At 37.8% G+C, this 18,641-nt stretch overlaps 1 protein-coding gene across 1 annotated transcript in view; it reads right to left on the bottom strand.

Annotated features, from left to right (window-relative positions):
* LOC144666321 (uncharacterized) overlaps window positions 1-16,502 on the bottom strand; it is a 30,172-nt gene extending 13,670 nt beyond the window's left edge. The window contains exons 1-11 of the mRNA XM_078527720.1: window positions 16,387-16,502; window positions 12,441-12,586; window positions 11,564-11,815; window positions 10,192-10,356; window positions 9,771-9,884; window positions 9,009-9,134; window positions 8,696-8,792; window positions 8,355-8,573; window positions 7,426-7,802; window positions 6,921-7,088; window positions 6,625-6,735 (exon numbers count right to left, since the gene is read on the bottom strand). Of these exons, the coding sequence (XP_078383846.1) occupies window positions 6,625-6,735; window positions 6,921-7,088; window positions 7,426-7,802; window positions 8,355-8,573; window positions 8,696-8,792; window positions 9,009-9,134; window positions 9,771-9,884; window positions 10,192-10,356; window positions 11,564-11,815; window positions 12,441-12,586; window positions 16,387-16,471 (1,860 nt within the window). The 5' untranslated portion in view covers window positions 16,472-16,502. The remainder of the gene's footprint in view (window positions 1-6,624; window positions 6,736-6,920; window positions 7,089-7,425; window positions 7,803-8,354; window positions 8,574-8,695; window positions 8,793-9,008; window positions 9,135-9,770; window positions 9,885-10,191; window positions 10,357-11,563; window positions 11,816-12,440; window positions 12,587-16,386) is intronic.
* Between the last annotated feature and the right edge of the window lie 2,139 nt (window positions 16,503-18,641).

Genomic DNA, 18,641 nt, shown 5'->3' on the forward strand with positions numbered 1-18,641 from the left:
TAACATATTAAACACATTTAACAGCTAGAAATTATTATCATTGTATTATTAAAGTGTACGCCCAGAGAAAATGCAACACAAATGAAAATAGGCCAAAGCGAATTTCTCAGAAAATGTCTGTTTCAGTCGGCTTTGATGCACGCTGGAATCTCAATGAAAGTTATTTTTAGTAGGTCAATTTCAACCCGTGTGACAAATGCTTGCTGCTAAAACTATTTCTTGTTTTACTTTATATCATTTGTTTTTCAATTTTGTGAATAGGCTACAAACTTTTCCTTTAATATTTATTTTCTTCACTTTTTTTTGCACTGCCCTTGTGCTAAATTTAACTTATGCAAATTTGTGACAATTGATGTCGTGCGTGCTTACATTACGGCAGGAATAGTTTTGCTCTTTGCGTTTCGTGTTGTTTCGTTCTGTGAAATGGCAGGATTTTGTTCCTTCTCGGCAATTTTAGGTGGTAAGTGCGAAAGTAGTCGTGGACATACAGATTGTAAAGCCCTAAATGATTGTGACGGCGATATCAGTTTGCATCTAGCAAATCACCACCTGTCAAGAGAAAATTCATGTGAAAGGGATCAAATACTGGCAAGAGCAGGTCTTTTAGAACTCACTGAAGAACAGATTAAGAATATGATGGTTTGTCCAGTCCATCGTTTTACCTTAGGAAAGTACTGGCAAGCTCCGAAGACCTGCCAGTATCCAAGACATCATAGAAAGAAATCGGCGGTAACAGGAACTCATGTTATAAATTTCAAGCTGGCCAGGGAAATTAAAAACCTCTTTGGAGAAGCTGTACTCGTTGGTTCCCGTAAGTTTTATCGTTAAAGATTGTTCTTAATCGCTAAAAATTGTTTACATTGTTAAGCCCTAGGCTGAAACAGATTTCACTTCCGTAAATATGAAATGCTAGGTCATTACTATTGTTGCATGGTGACAACTGTTCTCTGGACGCGTTCTGTTAGCTTACCTGAGACCGGCTCAAACACAGGATAAAACATCGCTAGAAATCGCGGACATTGAAGTCGGAGAATTTTGATGCATCTTACATTAATCGCTCGCGAAACTTGGTAATAGCCGCTGATTCGAAAGCCTGACTTTGGGCTCATATACATCTACGATTGTACACAAAAATGCAGCCTACACAGAGTAATATTTTGTGAAGTAGGAAAACCACTGGTCATAAATATTGCCTGATAATAAAAATGGAGGAAAAGATCTTTCAAACGATGGCTTTTGCGGCAAAATTGGAGCAAAGACGGCTGAAATATCGTAGCTCAAAGACAGCGGATTTTGGGATTTCAATGTGAACTGCCGCCGTGTGTTTACAGTATGCGATTTTTTGTGGTTTTCTAACGGCAAAGATACAAATGAAATCTAATCGGAAGGAGATGTAAATCATTTGGTGAGTTAGATTCATGTATAGTTTTATCAAATCTGCTTTCACATTTTTTCGATCACATTCAGTTTGCCGATAATCCCCGTTTATAAACTTTAAGTTTTCGGTTTTCGCCATACATTTCTCCTCTACGCCTTATAATTTTGGTCTCAAAAACTGTTCGCAGAAAACGTTCATGAATACAAATGAAATTCGAAGTCTGCACTTCAATTCTTGTACAATGTGGTTCTTAATACATCAATCTATTGTGTTCCGCTTTCACATTTTTACATTTGTTAATTTGTCAAGAAATATTTAATAAAACATTTCATTCTCCATACATTTTCTTTGTAATTCTTGCGTTCGCTTCTACGGTCAATGTACCGCAGGACATACTATTCGCGGACTCGGAGGTCCGCGATTTCTAGAGATGTGTTATTATAAAGTAATTTGAATGCGACTTAAATAATTTATTCTTAGTGACATAGCTTGCAACACCTGATGTTTTTAACCGTGACTAAATAAATTACTCTTTCAAGTTTGCTGCGAACACAGGGATCAGGGTTGGTTGAAGGCGATTGTGGGGGAGGGGGGATTACTATACGTGGAGGTTCTGCCCATTTGTATGGTTTAGGTATATTAATGAGCAGAATTTTGCAAGTTTAAGTATATAAAAAGGTAAAGCATGTATACGAGCCTAGGGGCCCATCACGTTTCCGTAGCATAAAGCGACTAGGAGTATTCCCATCGCAGGGTTACCCCCAGTCTTGCCCAAAGAACACGACATATTGAACCCGGCCAGGACTCGAACCCGACCACTGCAGGAATTTTGCACTTAGTGATCCGGTAGAACCCGAATTTCAAAAGTCCTGTTCACATCAGCACTTATCCACTTGCGATGACTGCCAAGGGCTAAAGAAAGTACTTCAGGAACTACGACTTGAGATCGAAGGTCCATCCTGGACGCCAGTTAATTCAGAACAACGAGAAGATTCACTGTACGACTTTGACCGCGCAAAGTCAGATATCTTTCTATGGAAAGCGCACATTGTCCGCTCAATAAACCAGGAAGAGGCGAAGCAAGATTTACTGAAAATAGCCGACGCGACGTCCGCCATTGTTATAATGGACTGGGCCATGAAATTTCTTCAACTGAAATATCGTGAGAAGCAGTCCAAATGGTTCGGAAAACGAGGGCTCAGCTGGCATATATCCACCGTCATAACCAAGAATGTCAGCACTGGTAATCATTTTCTCACATCCTTGATTCCTGCCAGCAGAATTGGTATGCAGTCTGTTCGATCGTCGAGAACACACTGGAGGCCTTAAAGAAGGAACATCCTCACATAACTCAGGTGAACTTTAGAAGTGACGAAGCAGGCTGTTACTACAACAACTTTCTCGTGGCGGCCGTAAGAGATACTGGGAACCGAGTTGGTATCACCGTCACACGGTACGACTTTTCCGAGCCACAATACGGGAAAGATGTCTGTGATAGGATCCTTTGCCCGATGAAGTCAGCTATCCGACGCTATTGCAACGAGGGACACGATGTTCTTTCTGCAAAGGACATGCGTACAGCGCTTTCCGAACGTCCTGTCCGAGGCACAACTGCCAGTGTTTGCTCTGTGAATGAGTCTCAAAAGACACTTGAAGTAAAAATGACAGATCATTTCAGCAGGTATCATAACTTTCAATTTGAATCAAATGGCATTAGGAGAGCTTATAATGTAGGGCAAGGGAGGCTCATTCCCTACCAAGACATCATCGTCAAGCCTCAGGGTCCTACAGATCTTGTTATAGATGTCGACTTTTTTCCAGTCAAGAAAGCACGAATCCATAACGCCACATCAACTGATGGTGAGGAAACAAGCGGTCTTTTCTCTTGCCCTGAGCCTGGTGTCAAATGGTCTTCAAAAAAGTTAGTGAGCTTGAGAATCATCTTGATGTTGGCGAGCACCGCCAAATGCGCGGAGGGTCCGAAACGGTGTATGACAAACTCAGAAGAGACTGGGCCGAGAAATTCCTTAATGTTGACAACAACGAGGAAAGAAGCAGTGCACCGGTAGCACATTGCGATGAGCGAGGAGACGAATTTGAATATCAAGCTCCTAGTTTTTGCAGTGACTTACAGCTTGGCTGGGCTCTACACAAGGTGCGAAATCAAGGTGTGCGATTTCCTGATGATGTTAAACAATACCTAACGATGTAATTCGACCTTGGAGAGAGAACCGGCAACAAGGCAGATCCCGGAAAAGTGGCTGCAGACATGAGAACAGCAAGAAGACCAGATGGTTTGCGGATATTTGACAGGTAAGACTGGCTCACGAAAAGTCAAGTACAGGGTTTTTTTTTCGAGACTAGCGGCCACACGAAAGAAAGCAGGGGAACCAAGAGTTACAGATGGAGGATGTGTACGCAGAGGAGGAAGGGGAAGAAAGGCGTGAAGTGCTAGAGAGCGTCGCCGCTGAACTCAGTCCCAGGCATTCAATCTGCTATGATTCTTACTGCCTGTGTGACCTGGCACGAGACGAGAGTCTTGACAGTTTCAGTGTAGTTATGCTTAAGGAGATATTAAGATATTTTGAGATTCCCTTTGGTTCACGAGATCGGAAAAAAATCTAGTAGTGAACTTGTTCTCATTTTTTGAAGAATGTGACTGTCGCCAATAGGAAAAAACGTTCAAATGCTATCTATTCAATTCGCGGATGCGTTTGGCTGTTGTTCAAACGTTTAATAATAGTTTTCTGTGAACCGAGAAAATAAAAATAGTTTGAAGCCCTGTATTTCTGTAAATGTAGGAAAGGATTAGAGTCGTTCTTTTTTTGTTGCTGAGTTAATTTAGTTATACTATCCACTTTAGGGACCGGTCATTATTTATCAGGGGTGGAGGGCCCACGAAATTGTGGAAAAAGTGGGCTAACAAATTATGACCCTCCCCCACACTGGAACCAAAAATTGTGACCCTCCCCAAATTGGAGTCTATTAAGGGTGCCCGTGGGTATTTCCAGGAGCGGAGGTGCTATTTTAAAAATCGAATTTTGGGCATGGAAAGTTAAACCGATTTTTCTTATTTTTCGGTAGTCGTAATGACAAACTAGAACTATAAAATAAACGAAATAAATGAACAGGAAATATCAGCATATTTAAATTACTCTATTTTTATTATTACGGCCACCTTATTAGAAACCCCGTTTTTACTCCCATACAAACTCTGTATTTTTACATTCTCGTAAGCGGACATTCCCGTAAGCGGCCGCGGACACTTTCCGAGATTACGCGGACACCGCAAAGAGAATCATATAAAAAACCTCTGTATCTTGTATTAATCAATCAACTTCACATCGCCGTTCGTCACAATGATTTTACTGTAATTACAGAACCATATTTCAGTGTTTGTTTTGTCGTCATTCACGTCCGGTTACATTTTGAAACACAAGCTCCCGTAAGCAACCATCTATCCCCTTACACCTCTAGTGGCCGCTTACAAGAACCATTCTCGTAAGCGGCCAGCTCCAGTTGCGGACACTTTTTTCGCGTCCCGAGGGTGTCCGCTTATGAGAGCTTCGACTGTAATACTATTTTTCTAAACGCAAAGATAGCTTTTTCATTACTGTCAACAAGTTAAAATTATCCAAAAATTCATTTGAGCAAGTTTCAACGAAATCGGCTGGGTAGAAATCGCTGCACAGTTGACTGTTATAGATTTCAGCTTCGCCAGTTGTTACAACAACGCTTGAGTAATGTTTCGATTGCATTGACAGGTCCCTTACTTCTCTTCTTTTTCGATTCGCCATCGATGTAAGCCTTACAGTATCTTTTAATAAAAGTGGAAGCAGAGAGAAATAAACTAGACACCCAATTCTTTTTTTCTTTTTTGGGGGGTCAATTTTACCAGAATTGACATCAACTTTGTTTTGATACGCCGCGACGTGTAAACCTTCTACAAATTTGCATAAATTGAATTCAGCGAAGACTGAGAATTATTTGATGACGGCATATGGGCTATTTTCAAAAGTCGAAACCAATTATAGAAGTCGTTTTGCTTTGCCAACGTAACAATTTAAGAAATGAAGTATAAAGGGAGGGCAAAATATTAATGTACTTGACATCCTAAAAATAACATTTACATTCCAGCGTGTTAGCCGATTGAAATCTACATTCCCTGCAAAGATTTTCGCCGTAGTATAAGTCGATGTAAATTCGCCGTACATAATTTTTTAAGGCACTTTATACTATGAATAAAACTTCTCGTTGTTAAAAATCTCGTTGTCAAAATGCGCGAAGGGTTTTTTCATAGTTCATTCCTTATGATATCCAAATCACGGAAACGTCTTTTTCGAAGCTTTCCGGTGAAACTAAAGACTCACACCGGAGCCGCTATGATTTTTAAAACCTTCTTAATTCTTATTTTTTGGGCGATATTTGATAAATGTAGGATTGTCCATGCCTTATTCCGAGCAGAAAGCTAGTTTCGAAAATATTTGCTCCCTCGGACAACTGTTTTATGTGGGAAAGATAGGAAACACAATAGTAAGAAATTGCGTGACGCGCGTTACGACCGTTAAAAATAGGCTTTGTTGATAGAACTCCTAAAATTCGAAAAGCCTAGTGCCCAAAATTTTTTTTCTTGTTTCTAGTACACCAACCCTAGTACTAATCGTGGATAGTGTCCAGGGCTCTAGATCGCGTTAAACTTTTGAGAAAAACTTCTCTAACCAACAGTATGTTTGCGTGATTTTTGCGATGGCTCTTTATGGGGTGTTTAAAAAAAATCATAATTAATTTTTGTTAAGTCCGATTTCAAATATTTTAACATGAACTAATAGACAAGACATAAAATAAAATGATATACAAGTTTCATTTTATTTGCGTTAAAGAGTAATTTTTCAGCGCGTTGAGCGCGACGCCTAAATTTGACTCGAAACAGGATGATTTTTTCGGTTTTTGACCGTTCTCAGCAATCATCGCCAAAAATATTGACAAATAACACTACAAGCCAAAATATTGCTATTTTTGTTTATCATATGGATCAATTGTCTTGCACAGAAAATTTGAAGGAATTCTGTTCTGGGCCGAAAATCGAGTGGTCGGTTCTTACACGAACGCCCACTTAAACGTTCTTACAGCATTGAATTAAAGCATTCTTAAAAGGACATGGAACTTGAATTTAAAGTGAAAATGCACGCTTTGTTAAGTGTTTTTAGTGTTTAGACGTTTCTTCTCAAAATACAGCGGTAGCTTACCTCGCAGTAAGCGTTGTTATTTTCATCTGTTGGTGGATTTGTGTTTGGAAACTTGACAGAGCCATGTTCAGTGAAGAGTGGCTTGTGTAGTTTAGCAAACGCCAACCAGTTCTGTCAATAGATAAAAAAGGCAAAAATAGATAATTTATTGTATGCTTCGGTGCTAACAAATTATTCTTATACTAACTTCACTGAGATTAAACATTCGCACCAATAAAAAAACAAATGAATTGTCTGCACCTTCGTATATTATGTCCACTAAAAACGTTTTGAAAATCGAACATTTGATCACATACCACATTAATATCTTCATGTTTTCCATCAAAGTTTTGCAATTCGCGAAGACAGACTTTAAATGAATCCTTGGTTACATCCTCTGTCCACATCAGCGCGGCATCATATTCTTTACCAGTTCTTATATGTTCTGACGTCACAAGCACGACAGGAGCCTCCGTAAACTTGTCCTGCATTTGTGAACAAAGAAATGGTACAGTCAACTCTCGCAATGTCAGTCAACTCAGAAATGTCAGTTTGTTCACTTTGTTCAAGCTAGATAATGACATTTCGGTTACTTTTAACATGTATTGCGCTTTTGGCCCCAGATATACTATTTATATCATTAATGTTATTATTATTGTAGGCATAAAAAAAAACAGATGATTAACTTGTTACTTTGTTACATGGTTTGGTGCAATATTGCAGTTTTCGAACGCGTTAAATCACAAAAAAACCGGACCCAATTCGGGCCAAAAAACATATTTACGCTAGCGAATATCAACTCTATTGCAATAGTAACGCTACCTTTGGAAACGTCACATCTGCGCAATTTGTTCCAGACCACCATTTCTGGATCTTAATTATTCCCGTCATTCCTTCTGGCGGTGCTCCTTGATATGCCATATAATCCAGCGTTGCAAAAGGATTAAAGTTGTTTCCATTCCTCCCAGATTGCATGGCACACACAGTAAAATTCTCCGTATTGACATTCTCTGTCCAGGAAGTGATAGCGTGGTGGACTGTCACTGAATCGTTTAAGTTCATGTGGTTCAGTGTTATTTGTACATGAACTTCTTTATCCGGATAAAATTTGTATGGCGGGAACACCACTGTCTTGCAACTTGAATCAGACCATTTGGGAACACGAAGAAGCTTTTCTCGGCCAAGCACGATTGGAAAACCTGTAGTTGCATTTAAAAAAGTATTAGCATGCAAAAAGTAAAAAAAAAAAAAAACAGTCGTAGAGCTGTCTCCACAATCATTCAAAAATGACATAGCAACTGTTTCTCAGAATGACTACAGCTTATCATCTGTTTTTAAGTTTCCTTTGCAGCGGTTATCTGGGTCGTCTCGCAACTTTGATGGGGGGGGGGGGGGGAGGGAGGGCGTTGGCGTTGCGTTGTCCTGCTTAGGTCAAGAGCTAAATTTAAAACTTGATACCATAAACGTATAACAGATGGATTGATCTATATTTGATTTGCAATCTTTGGAGGAAAGTTAGGCTCGTGACAAGTTAAAAGCATGGCTTCCAAACAGAAGTCAAATTAGCTTAATTTAATGCATTGGTAACAACAACGTTTTGACTTTTTTTCTTGATAACCTTCAGTTCCAGTAAAATTGGCCATGGCAGAGTCCAGGGCAGAACAGATTAAAGATATCAATGTGTAGTTGCTTTAGAGACGCTATCTAGGCCTGCTACGCTGAAGCTGTTCACATATGATGTCTTTGCTTACCCTCACAGCTGCCTGGGTGATAGACGGTATTACTGTCTAGTCCCCTGCAATAACTTAATTCATAGAGACATTTGTTGTCGTAAGTTGTTCCATTAGAGGTGCACACTGGATCCTGATAAGAAGGGCAGTCTTCGTAGCACACACAGCGAGCTTCACGAGCACTTAAAGTTTTACAGACTCCAAACGATGGGCAGTTTACACCAAGGCATGGATTCAGATCTGTAAATAAATAAAAAAAAAGAGAAAATAGTTTTCTTTTGAGCTAACCAAGAGTCGATCGACACAAATGAACTTTGTGGACCATGGATTTGACATTTTAACAAAGAAAAAAAGCTACCAACCTCCAATCACAGCATAGCTGACTGACAGGGGGTCATGCTGACGTTCTGTTCCAGTTAAATCTCTTACGCAAATTCGCATTGATGTCAGACCAACCTCCTAAAAATAAAATAATGTACTTAAAATTAAAAAAAAAACAAGGGCAGCCTTTATCTTTTCACTAAGAGATTCAATTCCGAGGTGCAGGAATCTATTAAATGTGAAGCAGTCGTTGCTTCTGATTTTTACAAGGAACAATTAGTGTATGATATAATCGTCAAATTTGTACCCAATTCGTGTTTGAGTATTTTCTATGTATTAAAACAAGTATCTTACCTCCACCCAGGCTGTGATGATGTTATTTTCCGGTGGAATATAATTCTTCACATTCCGGTCATAATTATGGTGCACTGAGACCAGGACAGCTGGGGACGCGTAAAAAGTGGTGTTATATTTCACTTCCTGTCAAGAAAAGAAAAAAGATCGTGAGGTCAATTACCAGCATACATTCACACAGGACGTTACGTTTTTCCATTTAAAAGGAAGAATGATAGAACAGTTCTACATAATTGTCACTAGTGCAATGTTCAGATTAGTCGCCATCTATCTTGCTTCTTGACCCTTCCAAAAGTCTTACAATTTACCAGACAGAGAGCGAACAATTCAATGCCCATTATATTTTATTTGAAAAATAAAATAGGGTACCAGTTGCTTTCGTGCCCTCGTTGCCTTATGTAAAAAAACTATCAAATATCGTAAAAATTCTGGTATATAACCTGGGCTTATACAACTTCGTGAGGGGTTTTAGGCGGGCTTATAAACGGAGGGACTTATATCCGGGAGAGCTTATAAGGGGAATAAAAAAGTCTTTCGAAACGAGCCACGGGCCGGGTTTGTTGATTGAAATACGTTTTTTAAGTTAAAAACGTATAATAAAGCAACATTTAGCCCTGTTCATTACTGTCATCTGGCATAAGGGGGCCTATATTCGGGAGGGCTTATAATCGGATGTATTTTTTGTTCTCGATAGATGAGCCTATAACCGTGGGCCTTATAAGCCGGGGGGGGCTTAAGCCCGGAATTTTATAGTACTCCTACCTGACAAAAGCCATAGCTATCCTCAGCAGTGGGATTTGCACTGTTAGGAAAAAATGCTTCTCCTGACAAGGTAAAATTCAGCTCAGAACCATTGCCAGTGAATGCGAACCAGTCCTGTAAATTAATAATATTGATATTGATTGATCTTTAACGTTTTAGAGAGTTTTAAATATACTTTTTTATTTCTATTTATGTATTTTTTTTTATACGCGTACACATTCTAACGAGAACTGTATGTACTCCTAAGTGTCACGTGTATAAATAAAATTTGATTGATTTATTTATTTATTATCCAATATTTCTGACCATAGCAAAGGTGAGATATAATGGAGAAAACTAGTAGAGAAAAAAACGCAGCCACGAAACTGTGTTTGAAATACGTCAAAACGTGCTCGTGACAGTATAAGTTGAGATTACTTACCACAATTGTATCCTGATGTTTCCCATCAAAAGCTAGGAACTCCCGGATGCAAACTTCGAAGCTATTAGCTTTTACGTTCTCCAACCAGACGTACATAGCATCGCCAGACTTTGTATCGCGAGTGTACTTTGCTGAGACAAACACAGAAGGTCTTCCAGCAAAGCTCTGGAAAATGTGTGAATTATGGATTACGAGTTAGCCTTACAATGTCCGACCTACCCCTCCTCCCTTTCAAGCTTTCCTGCTCTCTTACTTTCTTAACAGAACCACAAAAGGTCAGAAACAACTTAAACAAATAAAGTCCATCTACTTTGGCTACTTACTGAAAATAAATACTTCTGTTACCTTGATATTTCAATTAAACTAAAATTTCAATTCAGACGATTGATTTGAAGATCAATGCGTCTATTGACAAATTTCTGTAAGTAGCATAACAAATTAAAGTCTATAATCTGTTCAGCTTAACTCAACTAGACGATATCAAAACATTTTTTACTGCGGTGCCACATGACAGGTACATGGATATTGCAACAATGACAAAGGTAACGCCAAAGAAACCCTAACGCTCTTGAAAAGGCCATCACAAGCTAAATCAGGACTGCCTAAACAATCATACTTTCAGTTTTCATCACCTGAGATTTATTCTTCTTTGAGAATTTTAAAATTGTTTACAATTCTTCGCGTTCGTCAGGAGAGCCTATCAATATAGTCTAGTCGACGAAAACAATTTATCAAAGCCATCAAGTGAATGTATCCCTTTAATCTATTTGAATAAACACGCTTTCAGCTCCGTTAAAAGTGTTGTCATCAGAGATTCATCATAAATGGATATCTATTATAGTTGGGTTCATGAAAGCAAACTGACATTTAATAACACTTTATCGGCGGACTTAAAAACAAACTGTCACCGACTAGATATGTCAACAGCTAATTCGATACTGAACCATGAGCTAAATCCGTAATAGAGGTCAAACTTAATGTTAAACACACTTTAAAGAGAGACATTTTAGCGTAAAGACCTTTTCACTTTTCTTGACTGCAAATAGATTCGCAAACATTTTTCGTCTCTAACTAAACCAAGCCTAGCCTGGAGTTTTTATAACTCCTGTTTCGAAGCTTTTTATTCCCAGAATTTCACAAAAAATGTTTAAAAGCAAACTGGTTATGCTTAACTTATGCTTAACTTATGCTTCCGGCATTTTGACACGCATTTCAAATGTAATTGAAAGAAAGTGTTTATTTACTTTAAATTGGTTTCTTAAAACGTTTATGAGTTTAATTTTTGCAGGCGAGTCATACAATTTGTAGTAATCTAACCAGCAAACTTTGCCCGATTTTTTCAAATAAAAGGACACTTAATGCACGATCTTACCTGTGAAAAGGTAACTTTCTCGCATTTGCTTTGTGTTGTCCATATTCCATTAAAAGTAACGCTGCCATGTGTGATTTGTGGTTGATCTTGGAACGCTAGCCAGTTGATGATTCCAGTTCTATTTGATCCAATGCCTGACTCACGTGCACACACCTCAAATCCACGTGTACTTACGGACTGAACCCACACAGCTGAAGGAGAGTGAACACGTGTAAACTGCTTACCATGGCTCAGTGTAACGTGAACTTGAACCTTTAACAAGTAATATCATAAATAAAAAAAATGTGTCTTTTGCATTAAAATCAAACCAATAATGGAGTAACAGATGATTTGAACCATGAATTAAGAGTTTCAGTCTGTTTGAAATAAGGATAATAACCCTTAGTTGTTGTTTTTTTTTTCCAGTCCACAGTAAAAATTAATTGATAAAGTTAAATTTTCTTGGTGGTTTGCATCAGCAAAAAAATATTTTTTTTTACAAGTAAATATATAAAAGGCTATTGACTGAATTAAACTTTTTAAATCTGCTGATTCCCGGTGTGGTAAAACATTCGATATTTTCCTTTTTTATCTCAGATTTTTGTTAAAGTAAAATTTGAGATGAAAAAATAAATATAATAAAAAGGAATACTTATACAATCAGGGCAAACGAAGGGAATTTTTTTCCATTTTTTCCATGAATGGGCGGATCTAGGTTTGCTCAAAAAAGGATTGGGGTTGATAAGTGGTGAGGGGGTTATAAGGGGCCGCTTCCCAAGATACGATTTGACAATGCAAAGAGACAGTATATTTACCCCTGGGGTCACCTTACACAGTTCAAATACCCTAGAGTTATTCAACATGTATGTAATCGTGGGTGTCCTTAGTAGGTACTTACCTTTCCTGATCCACTGAATGTGTAAGGAAATGCAACGTTTGTGCACATTTTCAATCTGCAGTCTTTAGGTGGTGAACATCCACTGCTACAGCTCCAGTCTGGCTGCGTGTCAGACATATTCACCTTGCCAGTTTGCATGGAGAATCCTAAAGGGCAGAAAAAAAAATCACAATAAATAAACCATAGCGTAGAATGCCTATTGTTCTCGGGACATTTACTTACAGCTGAAGAAAGTGTATAGGTCTGTCATGACGCTTGTTAATATTCATAGACGCTAAGAAAGAGCTGATTTTATTGGTTGCTATGAATGCGCGACAATACTCATTAGATCATGCTAGGGCGGTAAACTAAACAATGAACTCAGCGCCTATTGTTTCTTTCTTTTGTTTCAATAAAACTCACTGCACCAGTGCTTCTTCGTTCGCTTCGTTCGCTTGAGAGGTGGAAAGGTTTTTCGAGGGGGTGGGGGTATTTAAGAACAGGGGAGGAGGGGTCCATGAGGAGGCAAATAAAATATTTCGTGAGCCACTCAAGGTTGGAGATCTGCACGAGGCTGTGACGGATTTTATTATGTTCTTTGCGAGCTAATTCACTTGCGTGACTAATCCAGAAAAAAAAGACTCAAAAATGGTTGAAGAAGAACATAAATAATAATAATAATAATAATAATATTTTTTGGTTAAATATGCTGCATGTCAAGTTAAAACCGAGCTCAGTGATCCAAAAGCGTTAGATTCTTTGGTAATGGTGTTTATCAGGAAAATACTAACAGGTATTTGAACTTCAGATAATTTAAAGCATGCCAAAATACATATAAAAAAATCCATACATAGCCTAACAAAGAAAAAAATGAAATCTTTCTGACCTTATGTAATGTGATGTTTCTATTTTCATATTGTCTGCGTGCCATGTGTTGCCCAATCGGATTTGTATGTCAAGTTTGAGTACGTTTTAGCTCGACTAGGCCTGTTTCTTAACAACACAACGTTTATCACGAGCCGAGAGGGTTGTATCCTAAAATAAACGTTATCCCAGCCAAATTACACAACGGTTGCAAACCAGCTAGGGCACGAGAGTTAAGTCCATTTTCGTTTGTTTGTATGTTTTTGCTATCGTCAACACGATGCTAGTAGCGATCTGTCGCTGAAATTTAATTTTAAAAATGTTGTCGTCTTAGTTGATTTCTTCGATCGGCAGTGGTGTTTTGGTTTTTGCTTTTTATGCTTTTTGCTGAAAAGTTGGAATCGTGACCTTTAATAAGGACTTCAAATTAGAAAGCAGGGAAATGCGCTCAGTTAACCTGTCACATTTCAAGAAATCGATTGGTGCATTTAGAGAGGTAGCAAAGGGTTCATGCGTGACACGTATAAAAGGGCAAAAATTAGTCCGTGACGCGTGAAAATAGCTAGAAAAAACACGGGATTCGTGAATTCTGCTGTTTCCAGTATACGTGACGCGTGAATTTGTTTAACGGGATCACGACACTTCCTTTGCTACCCTCGTTAGACACGTCAGTGTGAGGTCATCAACGACACAATACACAAAAATGGGGGAAAAAAACATCTCAACAGTGGTGGCGCGTTTTGCAACGAAACTTTTCATTTTCGAAGTTAAAACGGAATGCATTTTGAAAAAAGTATCGTATTGGGCTCGAGACTGTAAATTCTATTTAACAGAGATTCTCATTCTTATAAATGATTTGATTTTAACTATTTTCTGTAGAATTTAAAACTTACTTGAAATTAATCCTACGGGTTGTTTTCTGATGGCATACATAGCAAACTTTTGTTTTTGGTAAGGATTTAATAAAACTAAGCAATGGCAGCTCGTCTTGGACCAAATATTTTTATCTTTGTATATATGCATTAACAAGATGACCTTTCAACGCATTTCTGGATTGTCTTACGCTCCAGTCTGTAATTCGGATATAACATGACCTCTCCTTTTGATAAATCACTTTTAATTATAGCTTGTAAACCTAGCTTTTTAATTTTATAACTTGTTACTTGTTGAAATCCCACTGATTGCTGATTGGTTAGGATTTACCTTCGGAGTGGCAAACCGTAAAAGAGAAGGATTTTTTCAAGAAAGTAATATCAAAAACTTAAATAGGAAATAAGAAATCTATGGACAAGACAATACAAACGTGATGTTTTTGCGACCTTACGCTTGTAATGTTTGTTTTTCTTGTGTCTTTATTGATGCCCAAGCTGATTAACGTGTCAAGTGCGTGTACGCTTAAACATGTTTCAAAACAAAACAATTAAATCACGACCTGAGAGGATTATCACATAAAAATACGCTATATTTCGGTCAGTGTACGGTACAATTGAAAACGAGCTCTGTCTGGTATCAAAAGTGCAGTCAGAATTTTTGCTGCATTGTGACCCAGACGCTAGAATTGATTTGTCACTGAAATGTATTTTTAAAACGTTAGGCTTTAGTAGGTAATCTGCGCCCAATTTTAATTAACGTTTTAATAGTTGGAATCACTACCGTAAAAGTACTTTCCTTCAGCGCACATTTAAGTGGACTTTCCTGTCGTATTCCAAGAAACCGTCTTGGGAATCAGTTGACGCAACAGAGAGCATTTATACTTGAATGAATGCTTCTTTGAAAACGGAGCTACATTTGCCAGTAGTGTTTTCGTCTCGAGTCTAAAAATAGATACTAAATAGTCCGATATAACAGGAGCACTCATTCTCATAAATTTGTTTTAATTCCAGGTTTTGCAAACAAGCTTTCTCACTTGAGACCCCAGCGTTACTGGTTGAGGTGATTATTATCGAGAAGTATTTGGTACGCTCTTAAATTCTGCACGTACAGATGTAAGTGACATTGTTGTAATTGAGCTATTTTTTAGCAGGGTTTAACTCAGTAATCACGACAGACAGTGCAAGTAATGTACGGCAGAATTTTTTTTTCAGGTAACAACGGCAAAAAACTGCAGAAACTTTAAATTGTTCCACAAAAAAGTAAAAGGAGTTCTACGTGTGTTTATATGTTTTAATTCTTGCCCAAACAAAACACGACCGTTAATTTACCCCGAGCTGAGAGGATTATATCTTAAAATAAATATTCCATTAGCCAAATTGCCTGACAAGTGAAAACAAGCTATACTGCAGCAAAAGGTTTTATTTTATCACTCTTTTGCTACAAATTCACACGACTGCTTGAAGCGCTGAAATTTAATTTTATTGTTTAGCTCCACTGAATTTTCTTCAGGGCAGCAGCGATATTTTTCACCAGATTTTTAACGCAATTTTTAAACGCTTGAAACATGACATTATTCCAACAAATTGATTGAAAAACCGAAAGATAAGCAACAGGGGGCAATCCAACGTGACTGGACGAATGCGTCACAATGTACGAAAGTGATCTGTTTAGCTTATAAAAAGATTAATTAATTCAGCAATCATGTCAACTTTAATTAGGTAAAAGAGATGTCCTTTGAACATGTAGAGATGATTTTTCGTACGCTTTCGCTTGTTTTGCAAGACAATTCATTTTTTTTTTCATCGCGTAATATAGAAATGGCAAAATTGATAATGAAAATAAAAAAAAGGGGCTGGCTGCAGAAACAACGCGGACCGCGTGATACGTTTGTGAAAAATATCAGATCTGTGCACACCAAGGTCTACGAAATTGAATGAAATAAAATTTGAAAAAAAAAAAATATTGGAATGGTGTAACGCTGTTGGTGTATTTTTAACATTTCTAAGATCTTAAACTTGTAAGAAAATGTTAGAATTTAAAAGTCATTTGCGCGCATAAATTATTTTTAAAATGAAACCACCGGCGTTCACTGTGAAATGGACGTGCCAGGAACAGCGTTTAGTTGTTTAACAGAGAGCAAAAATTGTAAAAACAAGACGACTTCAAATGTATGTACTTGTAGCATCCATGTAAAAATTACCACGCCCCTAAAACAAGTGCAAGATCTTACCTTTAACTGAAGAAGCGAGACTTCCAAGGAAGAACAGAATCATCAAAGATGATAGCGAAGGTTTGGGATTCATCTTGCAGCGCATCTTGCCACTATCTTGTATTTGGTATATTCTCCGAAAATATCACGTTCTTATAATGGTGCAGCAAACTCTGATTGGTTTGAATTGGTGTGTACGTCAGCAACTGTATCATGTTTGCCGGAGAACAATAACTTAAAGTGGACTTATCTCGTAAACAATACACCCAAATGAGTTGTCTTTGCATGTAGTATTATCGAGAAGCACATGTTTAAACCTGATGTAATGCCTAATGCGATTTTCCCTATTATGGTAGTCGTGAACACCGGTGACGAGGGTGTTAAAATTAGCGCGCCGTGACTAAAAGACACCAGGAAGCTACGGCTGTTCTACCGCCAAATGACGCGGCAAAGGACATTTTTGCTCTTGCTTTCCTTCTTTTTTGTTATGCATCCTCTTTTTTCCCGTTAAAACCCCATAATTCAACCATATGCCTTAATTTAGAAACAAAAAGGTAATTTGCATTGTCAATATGTCGATGGTATATGACCCCTGGGGTTATTCTAGTGAAGCTTTTCTGGGAATCTTAAGTCCGGATATAGAATGAAATTGAACAAAGGGTTTATCAAAACACGTGAAAGACACAACTACATGCAAGCCCTTGCTCATCCAAGATACTAAACAATGGAAAAAGAAAGCACACAACGTCAAGTAAACTGACATGATAATTCAACATCAGTTAATGTGGTGCCAGAATTACCTGTAGTAGAAAGTTGAGGAAGCCTTTTGCCACCTCTACATCTGTATTAAAAACTGTGCGATTGTACAAATTGCTTCATAGAAGTCACAAAAAATTCTGGCGAAATTTAATTCATAAAATAGATAAGTCCGGATATAGAATGAAATTGAACAAAGGTTTTATCAAAACAAGTGAAAGACACAACTACATGCAAGCCCTTGCTCATCCAAGATACTAAACAATGGAACAAGAAAGCACACAACGTTTGGAAATGTTGGACCGCAAGCAATTAAAACAAAAAAAGCAATTATTCCATCACTGCGCGAATTTGGAATCGCACGAAATTTTGTTGATTGAAATCACGATCGGCAATGCTACAGAACACGAATTTAAATGAAACAATAACCTACTTTATGTTACTAACTGGCCGGAAATTAACTTCATGCAGGAATAAAATGCTTTTGATATCTCCTGACCATTTTTTTTCTTTTGTTCATCGACGTCTTGAATTCGAAACTTTAAAACGATCAAGTAAACTGACATGAGGATTCTACAACAGTTGATCTGGTGCCAGAATTGCCTGTAGTAGAACGTTAAGGTAGCCTTTTGTAGCATCTGTACTACAAACTATACGATTGTATAAACTGCTTCATAGAAGTCACAGAAATCTCTGGCAAAAGTGAATACAGAAAATAAAACAGTCATGGAATTAAGCGGCACATGATGTAACGCGTTTCATCGACACAACAAACATTCTTATGTTAGAACCACCTTACATTTATGAGCTGAACCTTCCCTTTAGTTTTTTTAAAGTTTGTCTAAATATTTCTTTTGCTGGTTAGACAAAATAATATCAATAAGAAAAATTATTACCGAGTAATTTTTAAATTATCCTGGAAAGGTCACAAATATGGCATCTTGACCTCTTTTAACGTTGCCACGAAATTTATAATTAACGTCACGGCGTGCTCTTTTTCAATTTGCCTTTGAAGAAACCTATACCAATTGCAACCTATATCAATTTGATTAGTATTGGTATTGCTGCGATAGAAATACCAGTCTAAACCAGTACTAGCCTAGCCACCTTAAACCAGACTGAAAAGCAATTTTATTAGTAAATTCATTAACGCAAACTTCTGAATTATTAGCGTTGTACATCCTGACAATTTAGCATTCTCGGTAGCCATAAAAATAAAATATAAGCAGGTCGCCTTACAGCGAGAAAATCAATGAAAGTTACACCATTGAATGGGCCGATGTCACGGCATAAGCCATGGAGTTGTCACCCCCTACTTATCACCCCTTAGTCAGCAAGACGGCAGGATCCAAATACATTCATACCATTACCGTTCAGAATTTGGGCAAATTCATCTTTAGAAACATTTCTGCTTTTTTACACAGTTTTCAAAACAGTTCAAGGTTATTTTATAAACACAAGTGAAAAAAGCATAGAAGGTTAACGTTTTGTTAATATACTTTCCAGCTGAGATCTTTTAT

Source organism: Oculina patagonica, chromosome 9, assembly GCF_052425735.1.
Source record: "Oculina patagonica isolate OP01 chromosome 9, crgOcupat, whole genome shotgun sequence".
Taxonomy (NCBI): Eukaryota; Metazoa; Cnidaria; class Anthozoa; order Scleractinia; family Oculinidae; genus Oculina; species Oculina patagonica.